The following is a 22,360-nucleotide window of genomic DNA, read 5'->3' on the forward strand; positions in this document are numbered from 1 at the left end:
AAATTGTTACATCTGCTGTTGTGCTGAACTCGACTAAGAGGTTTGGGGAAGTATCTTGTTCAAGGGGTTCATTCTAAAAGGAGTGTTCATGCTATGACATTGTAATGGTCTTTGCAATTGATTTCTTAGTAAAGATGCACAGAAAGAGTACTTTGCAGCTCAGGAGGAAGGGCTGATTGTCTATGTAGACGGTGTCTGATGTGCAAAATAGTCACAGCATTTTTTGGGAGAGGGAACACAAGAACTCTCTGACACCAATGCCTTCTCTGCAAGACAGTGCTAACTGAGAACACACTTGTTCATCACTATTCCAGGGCAGGATTTTAAAGTTCTGAATACTGGGAGCCAGAGACCTGAACAGAATCCCTAAATCTGCCACCATGGAATGTCCTCTGAGTGAAGGTTATCCCCAGTTTAAGGCATCTGGGCCAGCCTCAGGTTTCAGTGCCTCTCTAGTGGCTTGTGTGTGTTGCTGAGTGTCTTAAGGACCGTGATTTAAAAGTCAGTTGAGATGAAAACCTAGCAGCCAAAAGCAACTGTAACAGTTCAGAGCTGCTATTAAACATTTTGAACACAACTTGTTGAAGACTAAACGATTGAACAAGCCTGTTTCATGGATATCCCTGCAGTGGCCTACAGTGGCCACAAAGAGGCTCTTGTCTCCCTTGGGGAGTGGGATGTGCCAAGTTCATTCTCTGTCTCTTGCAAGGAATTCTACAGGCAAATGGAAATTCTTCAATTGCCATATATTTTCTTACACTTGATCTACAAACATAAAAATTATGTGCAGAGATTTTGACCATGCTGAAAAAATACGCCCAAAAATAAAAGGTTTAACACCACTGCACAATGTGGAATATAAAGACTTGTGGTGGCTGTCTTGGCTTTTATGCAGTGAATCATGATTGGAAATATATTTACCTTAGCACACATATAATTTATTTTTCCCATAGGAAAATTAACGTTACTTCCACTTAAAAGTCATAGATCTCACTCAGGCATAAAACCAAACCAAACCAAACCAAAAGGGAAATTTTTAAAAAACCAAAACAAAAACCCGAAACAAACAAAAAAAACCTAAAAACAAACCAAACCAAACAAACAAAAAAACACCAACAATAAAAAAGCCCCCCTTAAAAATGGCAATGGAAGACTGTATCCTATTCCAGTACTCTAGATTTTTTTTAAAGAAAAGTGTTACTTCGTTAGAATTCAAGAAACAAGTGTTGCAATAAAACGTTAGGGACACTGTAATACACTCATTGTGTGGTATCACACTGGACCCCACAGAAAAAGGGAAATGTCGTCTGTGATAACAGCGAAATTGAGCAACTGCACCCGTTACACACAGAGTTATCACTGGAGAAGTGACACTTTCGGGGTCTGCCCGAACAGCCCAACGCCTTGCAAATGCCAAAACAAGTCTGAAACACTCAGATAAGTAGAAGTGATGAGAAGTGATAAGAGACCTTTTCAGAGGACAGAGACAACACAACTGGAAATGTATCTCTAGCATGTGCGAGACTAAGTTCCTGTTGTGCTGAGTAGATGTGCCGAGGAAAATGCCGAGTTCAATAGGTGGGAAAGAAAAGGCACTGAAGAGATGCTTCAGCAGCAGGTTCATTGTAGTTAAAACCTGTATCTGCATCCTGTAACTTTACTTGGAAATTCTATTGACCGGGAGTTGTGGAGAATCCCTTAGCTTTTCTTTTTTTTTTTTTTTTTTTAATTTTCTCCCTGCTACTGCCCCTTGTAACTCATCTCCTTTATTTCCAGCTCGCTTCAGCAACCGCACGCTGTTCCTGCCCGCGGCACGCAGGAACCTCCAGCACACAGGTGGGATCCCGTGCCTGCGGTGTCCCCGTCCCCGCGGTGTCCCCGTCCCCGTCCCGCCCCGGCGCCGCCTCCCGTCCGCGGAAGGGCCGGTGCGGCGGCGCCGAGGGGAGCGGGGGGCGGGTTTGCGCTGCGGAGCCGCGGAGCCGCGGAGCTGGGGCTGCGCTCCGCGCCCCGCCGAGCCCACACGGCCCCCGAGGGCCTGCGCCGGGCAGCCACGGGCCAAGCATGGGGCACCGAGCCCCGGAGCCCGCGGGCCCGCTCCCGGCCCCGCCCGCCCCGCCCGGGTGGAGCCGGGCCCCGCCCCGCCGCGGGAGCAGGATGAGGCGGCGGCGGCCCCGGCCCCGGCCGAGGCGGCTGCCCCATGGCGGAGGTAAGTGAGGCGCGGGCGGTCCTGCAGCCGCCTCGGCCGAGCGGGGCGGTCTGGGGTGTCCGTGCGGGGGAGCGGTGGGGACGCGAAGGAGAACGCTTTTGTGAGCCAGGCACCGTCCAACAAAGAGAAAAAAAAAAAACGGGCAGGAGGGATACACACCTCCGGCGGTGTGTGGGGCTGGCCGTGCCCTGCCCGTGTCCCGGGCGGCGGGACGCACAGCGCCGAGCGGCGGGGCCGGGCTGCCGCGCAGCCTCTGCTGGCGGAGCCTCCCGCACCGAGCGCGGCCAGCCCCGCAGAGCTGCCCTGGATCGGGCACAGCCCGGCCCCAGCGCCGCTGGCACCTGCCGGGCAGGGTTGTAAAGCCAGGACGGACAGTTCTGCTGGGCGTTCCCTCCGGCGTCGCCTCTGTTTTCTTCACGCGGGCACACGGGCTTCTCAGGAATATCGCGCATCTGCAGAAACGCAGCTTCTCCAGGGTGTTTCACATGGTGCACCCCTCACCTGGGCGCAAGGCACCTGTGCGTAGTAATGCGGTAGCTACATTTGTCAGGGACATTTCTTACGTGTAGGGGGTCTCACTGTGCCCGGGCAAACCTCGGGGCTCCTTTTATGTGCCTGCGTTATCAGCGCGGCAGTTTCAAACTCGCCGTGAAGCAATAGGCAGCCGGCAGCGCTGACCAGGTTTCCCTGTTTATTCGCGCCTCGTCGTGCAGTCCCTGCCGCGCTTGTGTCGCCTTGTGCCCACTGAGGCCCCGTCCTGCACAGAGCTGAAGAGTTGTGCACAGCTGCAGCTCCAAGATTAGCCAAGCCACTCAGCTGCGGGGCTGGCTTTTCCCAGTTAAACCGCTGTTGGGAATAGAGTTTCATTGTTTCCTGCGTAGTTTATGGTCTGGGACTTTTGTGGTGCGCTTCGTGGATACAAAAGGTACAGGAATGCCAAGACGGTGGGCTTGTGACTCTGATGTTCAGTACATTTTGAAATACCAAGCTGAACTACCAACATTTTTCAAGTTGGTTTTGAACAATTGTGAATAGCTGGTTCTTATTGTGAATTAATGGACCAGCATCAACTGGTAGTTGTTTAATTTGTCATACATGATAGATTTTATTTTTCTTTTTAATTTTTTTTCTTTTTCCCTATTTCCTCATGTGTTCACTTGGTTATTTTTGTAAAGTAGTTGCAAAACTAGTTTCAACACCCTGACTGTAAGAGATGACTTTTTATGTGGAGAGAAGATGATTCATTTCTTTGCTGAGTGTAGCTCTGGGCCTCTCTCTTTACCACAATGCATTTAAGTGAAATAATGTTTGGAGCAAGATAATCAGTTCTTGAAATAAAGCATAAAGGGACATCTGTCTAGAAACCCCCATGCCACTTCCACCAGATGTTTTTTGAAGCACACGGCAGGTCCAAAACATGAAACACAGATCAAAAATAGATCTTTGTTTTTAAGGTGACATTTGGTAGCTTTGTCTGAGTCTACTTATGTTGTCAAAACGTTATTGTAATAGTATAATGGATTCCAGAGTGGTTCAGCTGATTTGTAACTTTCAATTTGCCTTTTGTAAACATAGATTTGAGCTATTTTTAGCATTTCTCTTATCACGCTAGATCAGGATGAGAAGTCTATGTAAACAGATGGAGGTATTGTTTTTTTTTCTGCTCGGTATTGTGTGGCATCATGAAAAGATTGCAGCTGGATTTAGCCATCCCTGGATTGATTTTATTAATTGGACTCCAGTCCCTGATGAGAACACTTCTGACAACACAATGCAAGGTATTGGTCCTTGTCTTTTGAGATCTGGTGCTTAGAACTACTCTTGAAGACAACTGCAGATGAAAATTAATTCAGTGGCCAAAGCATGCTGTTGAGGCATACTAAACTTGCAGGGGTTTAAACTGTCCTGTGCTAAGATGAGGTGCAGTGTTTGAACAGCCTGAGCACTTTGGTTTTGACAAGGGGTAAAGTGGGTAGGGGGGTTCCTACACTCAGCTTGCTGCCCAGCAGTCTCGGATCAGCCCTAACCTTTGTATTCACTGCATTCCCAGCAAACTATTTCGTTCTATTTGTTTCTGTAATCAAACATAGGCTTGCTGATGAAATGTAAACCCCACAATATTTTATTGCTTTAGTAATAAAAATAGCAAAATATACTTTCTCTGAAATACACCCTTAAATGGACAAAATAATCATATTAAGTTGGTTTTCTTAGATGGATGTGTGTAACAGGACCGGGGTAAAAGTGTTTGTACCACTACAGAGGCTACATTAAAAAAAGGTTTTTTGTTCCAAGTTCTGCACTGTGCATACTGCCCTGTCCTGCATCCCCTACAGCAGGTCAGAGCAGGGTTGGTAGATGTGCCCTATGGCTTAGGGTATTAGTTTAATGCCTCTGCACTGTTCTGATCTGGGTCAGCTACAGTCAGCTTGTTGGTTTTGTTCTCAGGGATGTTTGAGGCTAAGCTCCCTGAGAACCATGAGTTTAGAGGAAAAGAAATAAAAAAGCAATAAACATTTGCTTTGGGTTACTGGAAATACATTGATCAGCTCATGCAAGGAAATGGATTCATTTCTATAGTAATGAAAGGTAGTGATTCTGGCCCTACCTCTTTGCAGAACACCTGAGTCCAAGAGTTTGGGCTCCAGTGGGCATGTTTGCTAAGGAAACAGATAAAAAGCCTGAGAGAGAGGCAGGTCTTTTCTTTGGGGTGATTATTTCTCATGCTGCTTTTATTTTCCCAGTTCCAACAGTGTTTGTGCTGCACCTAGTCTTTCTCTTCACAGTTTGCTGGAAAAAAGAGATTGCAGTCCTGGTTGATTTTGCTTGTGTTCTTTTTAAGAAAGGGTTTTTAATGGGAGCACCACTTTCTCCTTAATATTCAGCACCTGTTTGCATATTAACATCTCCTATTGAAAACAGGGTGCCTGACTTTTTTTGTTCTACTCAAACCTACTCATACACGTAAGTCACATTGAGTAGGCCACATTGAATTAGTCACACAGGTAAAGTTGGGCATACCTGCTTATTTTTCCCCAATGTGCTTGTAAAGTATTGTTGGATTGCTCAAGGACATAGCTTATTTTAAGGAAAACTAAAACTGAAATATAGAGGCACTGTGTGGCTGTGTGCATTTTGAAGTTTTAAGCTCAGAAAGAGCCTATAGAAAGGGGAGGTGGGGGAAAGATGTAGCTGACACAGGGTATAGGTCTTATATTGGTGGAGAAAAGAGAAGCCATTCTGCCGGCACATAACTTGGGTTACATTCCACAGCCCACTCTGCAACTGCATTTTCCTTAGGCTTCTCAACGTAACACTGCCTTAACAACACTTCTGGAAAGCTCTTAACACTAAGCCCTAAGTCCATGTGAAAAATGAATGAGACACATTTTCCAAAGCACCTTAAAAACTGTGGGGGGGGGGAAACGGGAGGCCTCAGTGCTACAAGATGTGGCATCAGTCCTATGTGTATGGTAGTAGTATTCCTTCCCAAACAGAGAAAGTCTCAAGAAGCTTGTCACACAGCAAGGTGTGTGAAGGTCTTGCAAGGGTTCAGAACTGCTCTGCTTGATTCAGTGATTTTCTTTTCCCTTTCTTTTTTGTATATCAGTATTTCTATGTGTGCAAGTGTGTTTATGTATGTATGTAGACATTTGAAGAAAGGGAGTTTAAAAACTCAGTGGTTTTTTTATCTTTTACAGAATATACATGAGAGAATATTTAGACTAGCAAGAATGGACTGTGTAGCTCTTCAGCTTTTTCTCTGTGTTAGTCTTACAGTAAAAATGTTCATTCCAAATCACATGAACCCAGGCAGTGATGCTGCCCATGCCAGCAGAAGAGGCAGTACCTGAATGAGAGCAGGAGTTGCTGTGCTAGGTCATTGTACTCCATGTGAAATGAGCTCCAGCTCAGGGCAGGACAGAGAAGGAAGGTTCTGCTCCCACACAAGTCAAGTAGGTTTGTTATATCTGAATGTATTGCATTCTTTCACCCGAGAGCTGAATTCCTGCACTCGATTAAACACCTGCTCTAATTAATAATTAACAGCATAACATTGCTGTTGTTCGTGAATTCGAAAATTTAAGGAAGAAGATGCACAGTGGATAATTTGTATTGTTTGTACTGTTGTCTCTATGTTACTTTTTAGAAAGGGCAGCGTGAGTCAAACTGAGTATGAGGTTTTGTAAAACCTCATACAAGCACAGTTCTTTGAACACCATCAGAGGCAGAGTTTTATGGAAGGGGGGAATCCGTCCCAGACTTTGAACACCATTTGAAGTATTTATATTGAGTGAGAATAATTTGAGTTATGGATTTTTTTTTTTCTTGGTGAGTGTCAAAGTTTGGTAAAGTGAAAGTTAAGTAATAGGAGGCTTTTGTCTGAAAGTTTTTCTCCAAAGGGTGTTTCTGTAATCCATTTGAGAGCTGTCCACTGAAGCTGTGTGCTTAACTTACAGAACATATTTCAAATTATTCTTTTCTTTTTTTCTTTTGGATTCATTGAGCAGTAGGACATGGCAATATTGCTGTGGAGAGACATCTGGAACTAGATAAATGGGATGGGTCCCTGCTTGTGAATGGCCCTTACCTGTTAGCCAGAACTCACCTTAAGGAGGTGGGGGAAGGACTTCATGGTGTTTCAGAAAGAGGTGGCATAAGAGGAGAGCCTCAAACTTAGTCTTGCAAGGGTTTGAAAAAGCCTAGTCAAAGGAGTGTTCAGGGAGGGTGTTGGAGGAAGTTGGAGTTGTGGTGTAGGGCTGACTTACAACAGCATTTTCCTGCTCTCTGGAGAGCGGCCAAGGTATTGCCAGTGCAGGGGTGAGTGAAAAGTGCTTGCAAGAGTAGATGAGGGGAATATCAGGCATAAAGATGGAAGAATTAGAGTGTGGTAAATGTGGAAAGTAGAAGAGGAATTACAGGTGAGGGTCAGAGGGAAGGTGGAGATACTCAAATCCTAGAGGAGCTGAGGTGTCAGATTGTGACTTTTAGCAGTGTTCCCTATTCAGAACTGTGAATTGGCAGGCATTTGGTGTTGTAGAGAGGCTGGTAGCTTGGAAAAGCTGGGAGTTGGATAAGCTAGATACCTGAGAAAGTATGTTTGCCTGGGAAGACTCAAAAGGAAGATATCTGGAACTGAATTGCAGACAAAGTTTTATCTGAAAGGGTAATTTTATCTAAAAGGGGTCCCTGGGTAATTTGTCTTTATTCAGTACTGACTCCTGCCAGTAAGGGTATACAGCCACTTTATGGTAAAGGTAGAGCAAGAAGGGAGGGAGGTATCTTACAGAGCCCTGATGTCAGGTAGTTCACTGACCACAAAAGAAAGCATCTTGGGGCACCAGAGGCATAGAAAGAGATTTTGGGTTTGTTTTTGGGTGGTTTGTTTTTCAGGAGGGAGGGGGCACATGGGCTTTGGTTTTTGTTTGTTTTTTTTTACTGTCCTCCATCTGAAAGAGTGACCAAATATATTTAATTACCTTCATCACATTTACTCTCAGGGATGTTGCATGCTTTACTGATGCTGAAATTGGACAGAAAACAAACTTTCAAACACAATTGGAAGTATTAGAAAGCAGGCATTCTTTATTCTCAGTGTGCTGAACACACCCAGAGAATATCTCCTCTAATCAAATGTATTGTGAAACTTTACAAGAAGATATTTATTCCACGAGGACCATATATATTCACTACAGTGTACTAGCTAATACATAAACATCATTTTTCTGAGAACTAATTTGCATGCATGTGCCTCTAACTGGAAGCCCTTTTATGGTCCTAGAGGGTTGTCTGGAGGAGTCTCTGGTGGTCATACTCACTGAGTGCCCCCAGTGTGACAGATGAACTTGCCTTAGGGCATGCGCTGTTATTTCTTATTATGTGGCTTTGCCACAAAAGCCAATATATTCCTCATTATCTCTTTATCCACTGGTTCCAGCTGTATTTAGTATCCTGTGTGTCTACTTTTGCTTCTTTTATCTTTTTGCTAGTTGGTCTTTAAGCTCTATTTAGCAACTTCGAGGGAAACTGAAAATTTCTATACTTTATGTTGTCTGTCATTACAATGAAATCGGTTTCTGGTGAAAAACATCTGCACAGGACCAAATGGCTGGAGTGTGCACCTGTTTGGTGTATTTTAAAAGCTCATTTTGAGGAGGTTATTGAGCTTCTTTCAGCATGAAAACTGATGTTTGAATTGAAGTCAATGACAACGCTATCAGTCTCTGTGTCTTCAACATGTACCTGTGTGTGCCTCCATCTGGAGAGTAGGTTGGTGTTAATTTTGTGTTGGAACAGAGTGCACACAGAATGTGTGTTTTGTACTAGCTGACACAGCTGGCCCATGCTATCTAAAGCCCTGAAATGCATGTGGTTGGAGAGGTGCTATCATCTCACTGCAGCACACAGGAGGGCTCTCCCAGGGAGTGTTTGGTGGCAGCCCAGATGGCACACTATTGGGATTTACAGTAGATAGGTCATAAATGTTTGACAGGTGCCACATTTGGAATCACATCTATGAACCATTTGATTTACTCAATTACATTGCCTACCTAGCATGGTTTATTGTCATTTTTAAGCCTAGCCATAACATGGAAGTTACTTTGATATTTGGTGTGTCCATCCACCATTCCACCCTCCCCACATCCTAAACCCCAGCTGCATTTAAAAAAATAAAGTACTCTTCTGGTGTTTTCAGGATATTTTAGGGCTTATTATGAATATAGAGAAATAACAAGAAATATTTTTCTTTCTATTTTTCTTATCTATTAAGTAGATATCAGTTTGTAAGATTATAATCACATATTTAAAGTACACAGGCAAAGAGCAAGATCACTAAAATTAGAGCTGAATTATATCAGATACACTTCATTATAATTAATTATTAATTGTATTTAATCCTACCAAGTAGTAAAGTGAAACTACTGGTTATGTTACTAGGAGCTGTTTTGCTTAACTTCTGCTGGTATTGTGCAAGCTTAAAGGATTGTTGCAACACAAACCATTCTAATGATTCTATTCTGGAAATGCTACTTAATTATTCAAAACATTGCAAAGAGCACCAGGCCTGTGCCACATCTCTTCAGCTAATAATGAGGAGAGGGCTAGTTCCACAGAGAAGTGCAGTTAGTAATGGAGAATGGACAAAAGTTTGTGGAAAACCATCTTGAAGGTTAATGACATCAATGGAGCAGTTTAAAACTTAACAACAAAAATAAAGAGAGCATAATGTGAAGTAACTAAGATAGCACATGAACAGGATACATAAGTTAACAGCACCAAAATAAAAATGTTATTTCGCAAGTAATTGTGGTTGTGTACCTTTGCTCCAGCACTGGGGTATTTGTAGTGATAACTCTGAGTGCAGTGAAACAGCTTTGCAGGGGCAGGTGCCCCCTGCCTCTCAGCGCTGTCTGTGTGCCCAGGCAAACCACTCTGTCTGCTCTGCTCTCTTCCAGCAAGCCCTTTCTGTTACTCCAGAGCTAGTTCAAGTATTTCTGTGCACTTGTAGCCCTGGGTTGTGTAGTTCTAGTCCTATGTGCCACCTGCACACTGATCAATAGCTGAAAAGAGATTTATTATGCTTTCTGCTGCTCCTTCAGAGGGATCTTCTTCACCTATCCAATACACCACAGTAGACCTTTTTGTATTTTGGTGTCATTACAGGTTCTGCTGCCTGTACATTTTTTTAAGGACAGCAGATAAGACATGGGTGTAGGAAGCAAGGGGAGGAGATATGTGGAGGAAAGTTTGATGTACAGTACACCCAGCTGATGCTGAGATCAATACTGTGATTTACTTAATTGGAAACGTAAAGCTCTATTTTTAACACAGAGTAAGAAACTCTGGAAACCTGCCAGAGCAGGCAGCATGCTTCCAATTAAGCGTAGGCCAGGCCACCCACAAAACCATACTTTCTCTCCCTTCCACATTGATTCTTGGCCCTCCTTAAGTAGCAGATTTGACATAAACTACTATTTTTCATATTCCAAAGACTGACAAACTGAAGCCTGTAGCTGACCTGTGGTGAGCTGTACCTTAGGGAAAGGGCAGGTGCACGGTTAGAGCCCAGCCCCCCACATACAAGGCTGGTGGATAATTCGGTAAATCATGTTCAGTCTCAGACTGTGTTCTTTAATGCAACTGAAAACAGTAAGTGGCAGAAGCAAGATGGAAATTTCAGATAGTTGGGATTTTATTTTTTTATTATTATTTTATGATGAGAATTTTAGTGTAGCTCTCTGGTTTTGTGCTTGCACAGAAGTCCTTCCAAATGCACATCAAAGGTTGCCCTCAGGTAGGGTTGCAGTTTACCATTTGGAAACAGCCTACTCTTGGAGGCAGGAACTTCCACACCCTCCAGTGGTAGAAAGGGAAAGGCTCCTGCAGTCGATGGGTTTGGTGGTATTATTAAGTCTTCTACAATCAGCAAATATTAAGTCTTTTTCTCTATACAGAGACAACCGTGTGCTTTCCCGATTTCCTGGGCTCAGTGGTAGGTACTGCTGTAGCTCTATTACTGTTTCTTCTCTTACCCTTGTTGCAAAATAAGGATGGGAAGGACAGAAACACTGAATGTGGCAGCACAGTGCTGAAGAAAGAAGTAGGATCTATACCTAATCCTTCTTGTTATTAGATTAATATCCTCTGTAATAAAACTTTTGTCAATAGGTGTACATCCAATCTGTAGAATTAAGGTATCTTTAATGAAATGCCTTATTCAAAAACATAGTGTGGCTGTTTCTTGGGGAGAGACCCCTCCTATTCTCCCCACAGTCCTGCAGTCAGTCCCAAGTGATACAACAGGCATGGAAGGAAGCATTCTGTTGTTGAGCTGTGCTGTTCGGTCATTCTTCATCACTGAGGAAGACAAGCTGGTGCAAAGTGTAATAAAAAGCAAAAACCAGGGGATACCTGGTTTATGCAAAAAACAGCATAATCCAGGGGATTTTTTTGAAAAGCCAAAACAGAGAAACAAAGGCAAAAAGGTTCTGGTTGATTGCTGTATAGAGGATTTTGCTGAAATGATCCCCTAGGTGAAAATGCGTTACGTGAAATACCTTACGTGTGCTGTATCTATGCCACCATTGTTGTGAAAACCTGGCTGCAGGGCCAGGATCCTTCAGCAAGTGCTCTGGTAGTGCTGAAAACAGGTTTTTTCAAAGGATGGAGAACTTATTGTAGTAATAATCACTGTGAACAGCCATGGTATCTATTTTAATATCATCTGCTGGAGGAAGAAATGGTGTTAGTAAGACTAATCTTCAGAGCCACACTGTGAAGCTCACTCAGAAGAGACGACACATTTCCTTTGGCAAGCCACAGGGAATGGGCGTGGCTGCAAGTGTGAGACCCTGCTTCCCTCCCTTCCCCACTGGCACCTCTGCTCCATTCACATCAGCTGGAGCTCTGTGCAAAGATCAGAGGGAGATTCTGACCTCCATTCTGTGCTTAAGGTCAAGAGTCCTTTCGACAAAATGGTTTGTGATCCTGTAGTGCAGTTGGTGGCTCTCAGCCTGGAAACTATGGGTACCATGACACCACCTGTGGTTGAGTAGAGAAAATAGGTACATATTTTTCCCTAAAAGATAACATAAAAATGAATGTAGACTCCAGACAAATTCCATAATTTGTAGTTGGAAATATTCTCCATTTCCTTAGCAGCCAAGAGGTTTATGTACTGATAAGAAAAGACCTGAAGATTCAGTTATCTTTGACATCTTGGAGAAATTAATACAAGACAGTTTTCATAAATTTCTGTGAGCTTCAGGAGCATTTATTTTCCCTTCAGAAAGGAGATGTCCCATCAGGTACATCAGAAATTTAATTGTCCTCACAGTGGTTTGGGGAAGGACCATCTCCATTGTAGACTGTGACAGTGTTCACAGGGGTCTTAGGATGAGGGAAGAGACAAGGATTTGACTCCATGTTTCAGAAGGCTTGATTTATTATTTTATGATATATATTATATTAAAACTATACTAAAAGAATAGAAGAAAGGATTTCATCAGAAGGCTAGCTAAGAATAGAAAAAGAATGATAACAAAGGCCTGTGGCTGGGACAGAAAGTCCTAGCCAGTTCTGCTGTGATTGGCCATTAATAAGAAACAACCAACATGAGCCAATCACAGATGCACCTGTTGCATTCCATAGCAGCAGATAACCATTGTTTACATTTTGTTCCTGAGGCCTCTCAGCTTCTCAGGAGGAAAAATCCTAAGGAAAGGATTTTTCCTAAAAGATGTCTGTGACAGTAGACTTCAGCAGACCAGCATCATCTGCAGTCAGATCTCCACTGTAAGAAAGTTGAACTGTGAGGATTTTGAATGATCTGTAGGACACACCATGGGCTCTTCCCAAAGCTTCCCCAAGCTTTTCTTTTCCCTGGCAGAGGAATAGGTTTATACCCCTGGAAATTTTAAAAGGAGTGACAAATTTTATAAGTTTGTGACTCATATACCTTCTGTATACAAACCTAGTGCTTGCAGTTTGTTTATAGAGGCATCACATTATAGATACCACGTTTGTAACTATTTCCTGCATTTGCCTCTTCTGCAGCCAGTAGAGTAATGAATTTGCTGTGTTATCCAGGAGCTGAATGCTCTGCCACAGCAGCAGCTTTCCAGGCCACTTGGCTCCAGAGGAGCTGCTTAAGGCCTTTATTAGCAGTTGTCCTTGACTTCTTACTCACTTTTGATGATCATGAATTTTATTAATTAGAATATTAACAGGTCACATGAATTTGACAAGTATTAGGTTTGTTCTCCTTAAAATTAAAGCCTAGCCCTGATCTCGCAGGCACATAAGCATGGGACTAATTTCATGCCTGTGATCTGCTCCATTGGATTCATTTAAAGTGTTTGCAAGTAGCTACTTGCCATGTTCTCAGTGTCTTGTGTAGTAAATGCCCTCTCCTGTTTAACTGCATAGAGAAAACTGTTAGTTAGGAGGTTTGTTTTCTTGTTATTGTTGTTTTGTATGTGTGTATGTCTGGTTTTAGGCAAGCAAATTTGTTTTCTCGTATTTGGCAATAAAAAAAATCATCTGGTCGTTTCCAGATGCTGCTGACAAAGAAGACATAATGTATTGGAATATAATTTCTAATGAGTAGAAACTGTGTTAGGCATTACTGAAGGAAACTCTTCATTCCTACATCAGAATGACAGATGAGTGCCCTGTAGATCTATTTGTTTTTACAAATGGCTGTTTATAAAGCTGAAGTTCTCTTCCAGTCTTGAAAAGAAAGCACAGAAAAATTGAAAGCCAACAAACAAAATTAGTTTAAAATGAAATTAATTTTCATATTTTTAAATATTTAAATAGAAGGTAAAAAAATGAAAATAATGTTAATTTGTTGAAAAGTTATATTTAATTTTTCTCCAGAGTCCTATTTTTGAAATTTTTATGTTTACTTTTTAATGTGTTTTATATGAAGGAACAATTTAAAAACTTTTATATGTTTTGATGACTGTTACAACTGCAGATTTTATGTAGTTTATGCTTTCATAACAAACCTGTAAATTGTTTGCTGAGATTTTTAGAACTGAACACTATCTCATTATCTTTGCTGCTGTTGAAAACTTGTCTTTTCTGCTCCTGGCACAGCATTTTTCTGGGAATACCTGGAACTAATGCAGTGTGGCCACTTGGTTTCCTGGCTGCCACTCCTCTGAGTTTCACATTTTAATAATACAGACTTGCCCTGCAAAAGCTGAAATATGAAAATATTTTTAAATACAAACACATTCTTTTTAAAAATAGGAATCAGCACTGATTCCTTCTTACTCTAGCAAAACTCCAGCCCTATATAATAAACAATGAAGAAGTCTGATGATATGAATATAAATAAAATAAAACTTGAAAATTGCTTCTGAGGCCCCTAAATTTGAACAATCTCATCACTGGAGATTGAAAAACTTCGTTACTTGGATAAATGAAAATGGGTAATGTCTACATGGAAGTGATGGGAAGCAGAGTTGCTGCTACAATACAGGTAAGGAAGGGATTTTGCTAACTTGTTATGTATAATTCCTGCTTTATGATTCCATCATTGAGTTTCTATCTGGCTTGGATATGTTGTTGTGAAATGACCTCCAAAAGTCACTCATAATGAGTCCAAAATTTTCATGAAATTACATTGTGGTTCTTTGTCTGGTTTAGAGGAATTTGTTTCCAGCGTCCATTTCTACTGCAGATGGGTTCAGTGCCTGCCAAGAGGTGGTGGCTGCCCCTCTGAACTGACACTAGTCTTATTTTGTCCCCAAAGTCTACACACACACTTCATCCCCATGACCTGTTCAGTGCATATTTTATTTGGAATGCTATCGCTGGAGGAGAAAAAAGTGCCTTTTAAAGATGAATTTTGAGAGCATGCTGTGTAATAGAACTGTTTTATTTGTGTCTTCAGGATGTTGACCTGAAAGCATGTCAGGGAGCTTTGGATGACTGCTGTCCACCTCCAGGAGAGGATCAGCTGGAACTGCAAGAACAAGAGGAGAAAGACAAAAATCAAGTAAGTGATAAAAAAAAGGGAAGAAGAGAAAACTGAAGAAGTGAGGGAGGATACAGAACTTATCACTAAGATAAATAGTAGTGAAAAGTTTTGAAAGGAATAATTTATTTCCTCTTTTTATTTGAAATGTTCCTTGCCAGGGCAGGAAAGAAATGCTCACTTCAGACAGTGCTTTGTGAATGATGCCCTTGTACACCTTTTTGAAAATTGCCTCCTTCCCTCAATCCCCCACTATTTTTTGAGTAGTTGAAATATTCAGAGGTTTACAGAAAACACTTGCAACTAATTATTTTTTAATTTGGGTTTATTTTCTCCAGTATGAAGGTGTTGTGCTTGTGGGCAAGGATGTTTTTGCCTACAAACACTAGCGACATGAATGCTAAATTATACTGCTCTCACAATTTATATAAAGCTTGATGCTCAGATGTAGAATTACATTTGGGGCACTGAACTCTTCAGTTCTGCTCTCTCTAAGCTGCAATGAAAAGAGCACTCCATTTTCTTGAGACCTTGTGAGAGCTGAGAATGTCTGATCCAGGTGTCTTGCCAGCCTCTGTTTGCCACTCCCCTGAGGGCTTGGCTTTGAAAAAATACCTGATTTTTCCACACTGGTGGGGGGAGGTACAGCTTCAGAGGAGAGCCCAGGTCTGCTGTTGTGGGCAGAGTAGGCATGCTCAGGCCATGGAGCTGATCTGCTCATTCTAGCAACATGTCATCTCCCATCAGGATGAAGACTTGATGGTGGGGTCAGCAGCAGCGTGGCACGGTGCTCTGTTTCCTGTCAGACTTTGATTTTTACCTCCTTTTAGGTAAAATAACTGTGCCTTACACCATGTTTCTCTTTTTGTCACAGAGCAACAGCAACCATGTAGATTCCATTCTCTCCTTAGAGAGCTATTTACAGCTTCTGTCATCGCAGGTGGAAAACATGCTAGAGGTAAATGAGAAAATACAGGTATTGCCAATAGATTTGAATACAGTGAGCAATTACTCTGTTTTATCAAATAAAACCACCACAGCCTACCCTACCCACTCTGGGAATTTATTGGCAAATCAATGTAGTAAAACTTACCTGAAACTGCTAAAGATGCTGCTATCCACCTTTTACGGCAGCTCTCATTTGCTTTACTTGAAAAATTTTCCCCAGCAACTTTTCTGGTGTAAGAGCTGTGTCTTTACTGTGATCTGGTGTTCAAAGTTGGATGGAGCCACTGGACAACAGTTAGTTCAACTAAAGTTGCCTTTCTAAAGCCTAATACCAGTTTGTATTTATGCAGCAGCTCTTGCTGTGTTTCTCTAGAGCAACACTGATTCATTACATTTATTACACATTTATTTATTGTATTTGTGGTGAAAGATTACATTTGTCATAAATATTGGGTCAAGTGCTTACAGGGTTGCTACTCTCAAGAACAACAGATCATCTTCACTGCAAATCAGATCTGTCAGCATTAGCAGTAAACTCATTTAGTGTTTTGGGTTTTTTTTTGTATTTTTAAATCTTGTGGCCTTCTGATACTATATTTTACTTTCTGTGTGCCCATCTTCACAAAAAACAGTTGTTATCTTAACTGAAGTCTCCCCCTCCTCCCACAGCTCATAGCTGCAATTATTGACCATAAATCTACTCCCTACATTCCTCTTTTGCAATACGTCAAGGGCATCTTATATACACTTCCCATCATAGGATCCTCTTCCAGGGTCATTAGTGTTTTCCATATAACTCCATGCTTGTCTTGTTTTGGGAATCTCTAGCTTGGATAGTACCTTCTAGCCCATAAATTAGCCTCCTCTTCTGTTCAGCTCTGGAAATGGATTGCACACTAATGAGACATAGAAGTTCATCAGTTTAGTTTTCTCTGTTCTCAAAATTTGAAAGGAATTTGTCTGTAGCCTTTATACAGCTATTACAATACACAGTAACACGTTGCATATTTTATTTAACATCATTAATGCACTGCCATCTTGTGACAATCTATCTGTTGAATTTGGATTGATTGTTTCTGCTAAGTATCAAGTCTTTACAGTGAGTGGAATTTTTTGATAGCTGACTTTCTAAGAATCATTCTTTTCAAAGGATTAGTTGAAAATAGCATCTCTATCCCACAGACTGCAGGTGGTCTGGTACAAGGTAACTCCCTAGGAGAAATAAGGCAAGACCAGCTTCTTGTTACCTGAGGTCCCAGTAAGCATAATAGGGAACCTAAGATGTTCTGGTCCTTATGATACATCATTCTTTCCCTGTGGAAAGTGCTTTTTACATGTTCACTGAATGGCAATCAGAAAGTTCTTTCCTGAATCACAGTAAGGACACTCAACTATGGAGGAATCCTATACACTTCCTACTTGATGTATTTACATTCTCAAGTACTTTGTATCGATCTAGTTCATGACTCCACTGCCTTTGTGCTCCTGAGACCCAGCAACTCTAACTCAGGTCCTCAAAAGATGGGCCTTAGTGCTACTACAGCATTACCACTCCAGTTTATTGTTCGAACATCAGGGCTGAGGGATCATATATCAGCTTTGGTTTTGTAAAAAAAAACCCTGAGTAGTAATTTAAAGTCAAGACATCCACAAAAGGCATGACTTGGTGGGGGGGATGTTACCTCCAAACTGATCAGTAAAACAGTTCAGCTGAATTTTGGATGCAATAGACTTCAGTTAAGTGGAACTAAACAAAATGTGGCACCTCACAGGCCTGAAAACTTCATGAACTGTGAAATAAGTAGTGAGACTGCAAAAGCACAGTCTTAATATTCCTGTCTTCCACTCTTTTCTTCGCTGCTGTCCTTACCAGTTAACTTCTGCAGATGAGCTATTTATCTTCTTAAAAAAGTTTGGTTTTTAACAGTGTATCACCTTGAACCAGCTCACCCTTGAATCATCAGTACCACTGCCAGGGAAGGGTCATGACCACTCCTGCCAGCAGGACATTTTTCTTAGATCAGATCAGACAGAACACATAGGCCACAGTTTGTACACTCTGCAATAGTCCCGTTTTTCCCTCTCAACCCTAATTGGTCCCACACTGTCCTTTGCAAGTCCTTCTCCCATTCCTTCAATCACTTCTGCACTCACTCTTCCTTCTTCCTTTTGCCACATGCCAATACAGATTATGCTTTATACAGATGGGAAACAGCATTCCAAATAGCTAGAAGAAGAGTTTAACATACAAAAATTTGGTTTTAATAGAATAAAGTAGTGGAATGTTAAGAAATGTTCGTGACTGTTTAGGCAAGGGATGTAGAAGCATTCATTTTATGAAAGATCTCATTTTTTTCTCCTTCATCTTTTAGGTGAACTTACTGGAAGATAAACAAGTTGCTACTTCTAGTAGAGGCCAAGACCCATCATCCTCACACCACAATATAAACTTGACCCAGACACTTCACAACAGTTTCAGTCCTCCTGATGCCATACTACTAAGAACAGACTACCCCACTCAATTAAATTCAAAACCAAGACACTTACAAAGGCAAGAGTTCTTCCCTCAATCAAGCACTGATATCACAAACCCAGAATCACAATTTCATGGGTCAAATTTGACAGGGCTGTTTTCGGCTGCTGATCTTAGAAATCTAACAGCCCATGATGATAATTTTGATGAAATTAAGCTCATGTCTTTGGCTTTGGAGGAAGGCTTTAGTCCTATAGAAGTTTCTCAGATCTTTGAAGAGCCTGGCTCAGATTCAGGACTACCTTTGAATTCAAATCACAGCACCACCTCTTATTCAGTCTGCTGTGAAGGTTCTGTTGGGTACAGCAGCGGTGTTAAATCTGCTCCTTCGCACGGCTTAGGAGCTGTTGGTGTCCACTGCCAAGAAAACATTAAGCACAGCCATGTGGAATATCCAGGTGTTGCAGAGTGTTCTACAGAAGCCATGCTTCAGCAGTTTCTTTATAATCACACTTACAATCAGCTGCCAAGTCAAGCAGCATCCACTCCAGAGCCTTATCAACAGATGTGGATGAAGAAATCAAACGAAGTGAAGGAGAGGTGCCATAATTCTACTGCGACAAACCGGAGCAGAGATGAGTGGCGTGCAAAAGCTCTGAGAATACCATTTTCAGTGGAGGAAATTGTGAGCATGTCCGTTGACTCTTTCAACACCATGCTAGCAAAGAACCAGCTGACAGAAACTCAGGTATCACTTCTACGTGACATCAGGCGAAGAGGAAAAAACAAGGTAGCTGCCCAAAAATGTCGTAAACGCAAACTGAATGCAATTCTTAACTTGGAAGAAGATGTGTGTAATCTCCAAACACAAAAGGAAAGCCTTAAAAAGGAGCACTCCCAGTGTAGCAAATTAATCAACCAGATAAAGCAAAAATTAAACAACTTGTACCATGACATTTTCAGTAGACTGAGAGATGACCAGGGTAGACCTGTTAACCCATGCCAGTATGTCATTCACTGCAATAGCAACGGTAGTGTTTTCATAATACCCAAGCACTTGGCCAAATCTGAACAGAAACAAGATAACAGAAAAGAGCAGAAACAAAAGTAAGATGACTGGAGATGACCTAAATCACCTTTATTTTGCCTGAAAGGATGATAAGAGTACTTGTGTGACAACTAAAGGTCAGTGATTACAGCAGTTCAAACAGAACCTACACTTGAGGAGAAACACTCTATGTTGAAGAGTCTGGAAAACCCAACCAGCTGTGATTTGTTAGAAGGTCCGTGAGCTGAGGCTTCCGGATGAGGAAATCTGTTCAGTTTTAGTTAGAATTAAAGGAGCTAGACCATCAGTGTAGTGTAGCTTTATAGACCTAGGTTAAAACTAGGAATTTGGTTACTGGTAATGGGGGGCAGAGGGGAGAACACCTGTGAGAGATAAAGTCAACTTTGGATCAATATTACACATGAAGGAGAATGTTTTAGTCTTGAATACTTGACTCTTTATACAGAAATGATCTTATTTTATTCTCTAGCAATGAAAGAAAAATTATCGTTCTAGTGCATCTTCAACTTAAACTCACTGTGGATTTACATAGGCTCAAGAGATAAGTGCATGCTTTGCATTTATTCAGAACAGTTCTGCTTTTCCTGGTTTTCCTTTGAGGAGAGCAGCCCAGGAGGCTACTGCATTTTTCCTCACTACTTTCAGCATCGTAACTCCAAGTAAAGATAGCCTGCCACTTAATTTTACAACTCATACACTCAACCTGCAAACATACTAAAAAATAGTGTCTGATTCAATATTTTCTTACCTTCATCCTCTGCAAATAAATCATTCTCAACTTTCTTCCACAAAAATGACCAATGGTGAAGGAGTTTCTGTTCTGTTTCCTAGTGACTGTGATATTTATTTGTGTACCTTCTGTTTTCCTCCCATTTTGACACATTCCTCAAGAAGTACTTGAGTTTTTCTCTGTGGCTTTTTTAACTGGTATTTTTAAGTGTTTTTAATGTTTCGGATTTAATTTTTTAAAATATACCTTTTACTTAGTCTTTAAATTAAGTTGAACCAATTTACTGTTTATCTATACTTGTAATTTTGAGGTTACACTCTGATAGTGCTCCAAATGAAAAGTTTTTTGGTTTGACATTTATTTGTGCTATTAGAAAGAAGTTTTATTCACTTACATACTTACAACATCCTATCCTTTACTGTTTTACAGCCTGAAAAAGGTCTGCAAGAGCAATGGCCTAAAAGGCCTGTAATGAATGATAAGGAAAGAATGTTGAGGTATATTATTATGAAAGTAACTACTAATATTGATTTCTAGATAACAAATACTTCTTGTTAATTTTATAACTAAAACACATAATTATAACAGGTATTTAAAAAGTTCTCATTGGTCATGGCATGATGACAATGGAGCAAACTTACATTCAGGTACAATAAAAAATATCTTGTACCAACCATGTAAGAACTCCACATACAAGCTTAAATGCCAAATTATACCTGCTGAAGAAACAAACTGCCACTACCATGGAAGTCACGTTGGCTACTTGCACTTATCTGTAACAAAACTGATACTATCAAGTGATATTTTCTAAAAAGGGAGCCCTAAGATAGTGCCAAGTGCACTGAATTATCAATAATGAAATCAGACTGTTTGAACAATTTTCTCAGCATTTTCTATTAAAAGATTTCTTTAAATAAATGTGTGCATATGTTCTTTATTGATTTCACCACAGTCTGAAATTGCTAAGTGTAAATTCATAGCAGAAGGTCTTATTAGTGAGGGTATGCTATTTTTTGCTATTGGTTAAGCATCAGTGTGAGACATACCTATCCTAATCTGTGTTCACATGGGATTTGTCTACTGGCTAGATCACCAACTCCACCCAAAACATGCAGTAGGTATCAGATACATATGATGAATTGTTAACTTTAGTTGTAGCGGAAAAAAGAAGTGCATATTCAAGTCAGCATGATCATAATCAATTAAATGCTGTAAACATTTTAAAATCCACGCACTTACTCTTTGCAGGACAAGGTCTTTAAACCTACTTCACTGCCTACGTGCACAAATTCTCATAGCTACTTCATTAGGCTCACAACTGAGAAATCCAGAAAGCCAGGTATTTCTGCTTTAGGGCCTCACACAGGGAAGAAAAAAAAAAGCCTTAACTTTTTGGTGCCCACTCCTTCAATAGCAGTGGCAGGTGAGCTCTGTAGATTTTTGTAAGGCCAGCTGCTAATGGAGTATTGCATATACCCAATTGGGAAACAGCTACACATTTACATTTTAGTACATGCCAAAAATAAAGCATACCTGTAACCCTTTCAGAACACAATAATGGAAGACCCTCAGTTCCTCAGAACCAAACAAGAAACTCTACTACAAAAAACTGAGCTGAAATACTGATTTTGGGCAGACTACAACAGTATTGATGATACAATGAACTTTATGTCTGGATGTGTATTTTTTTAACCATCAGCTACCTGCCCACAGGACAAAACAATAGGTGGAATTCAGACTGATGTCCTGTTTTTAATTGGAGTAGACACTCATTTGAAGTGTCTTCTTCCCTTTCTGCAACTAGCCTGTGTTTAAAGAAAAATTCCAGACACACACAAAATCCACACCAAATAAAAATTCCCGAACATGGCCTGGTCTTGGCTATGCTTTATAGTTCCACTTCCTTAAACGATGTGTGCTTAGGCTAGCCAGCTGAAGCTTTTAATGCACTTTATGTACTGGCCTTAGACCATATTTGCAACCTCTATACCAAAACAGAGACACTACAGAATTGAACTTTTCAGGTAAACAGGACAAATCAAAGTTGTTACTGAAAGGGTTGTAAAATGTGGTAACACCTGACTGAAGTCTGTCTTGTCTTTATTATTGACAGATCAAGATTTTCACAAAATCAAGATCCCAAGTGTACAAACCAGGAGCTTTATTGCATGGAAAGACACAGTATGGTATCAAACCTACTCTGCAGCCAGATGGCACAAAGATATTACAGCTGCATCCTACCTTACTAACTAACTACTCTGTTGAAACACAAGTCTCTGAGGTTAGACTGAGAACACTTACTAAATATAATAAATAATAAACTAGGAAACCACTAAACTGATGATTGTAAACATAGCTGTTGACAGCAACAAAACTCAGGAATACCCAAGTGGGAGTGATCATTAAAATACTGGTCCCATGACAAAGCTTTGAAGTAGTCTGTA

At 41.1% G+C, this 22,360-nt stretch overlaps 1 protein-coding gene across 1 annotated transcript; it reads left to right on the forward strand.

Annotated features, from left to right (window-relative positions):
• The first annotated feature begins 2,165 nt into the window (after positions 1-2,165).
• NFE2L3 (NFE2 like bZIP transcription factor 3) lies at positions 2,166-20,834 on the forward strand. Its single transcript, XM_066554724.1, has 4 exons — positions 2,166-2,206; positions 14,613-14,717; positions 15,571-15,654; positions 18,017-20,834. Exons 1-4 carry the CDS (start codon positions 2,198-2,200, stop codon positions 19,226-19,228), a joined length of 1,410 nt encoding a protein of 469 aa, XP_066410821.1. The 5' UTR covers positions 2,166-2,197; the 3' UTR covers positions 19,229-20,834.
• The last annotated feature ends 1,526 nt before the right edge of the window (positions 20,835-22,360 follow it).

The sequence above is a fragment of the Molothrus aeneus genome, chromosome 1 (genome assembly GCF_037042795.1).
Source record: "Molothrus aeneus isolate 106 chromosome 1, BPBGC_Maene_1.0, whole genome shotgun sequence".
NCBI classification, from domain to species: domain Eukaryota; kingdom Metazoa; phylum Chordata; class Aves; order Passeriformes; family Icteridae; genus Molothrus; species Molothrus aeneus.

Excerpts from the sequence above, each read along its gene's own strand:
- NFE2L3 (XM_066554724.1), top strand. Across the intron at positions 14,718-15,570 it reads AGGAGAAAGACAAAAATCAA|AGCAACAGCAACCATGTAGA; the intron begins GTAAGTGATAAA and ends TTTTTGTCACAG. Across the intron at positions 15,655-18,016 it reads AGGTGGAAAACATGCTAGAG|GTGAACTTACTGGAAGATAA; the intron begins GTAAATGAGAAA and ends TTCATCTTTTAG.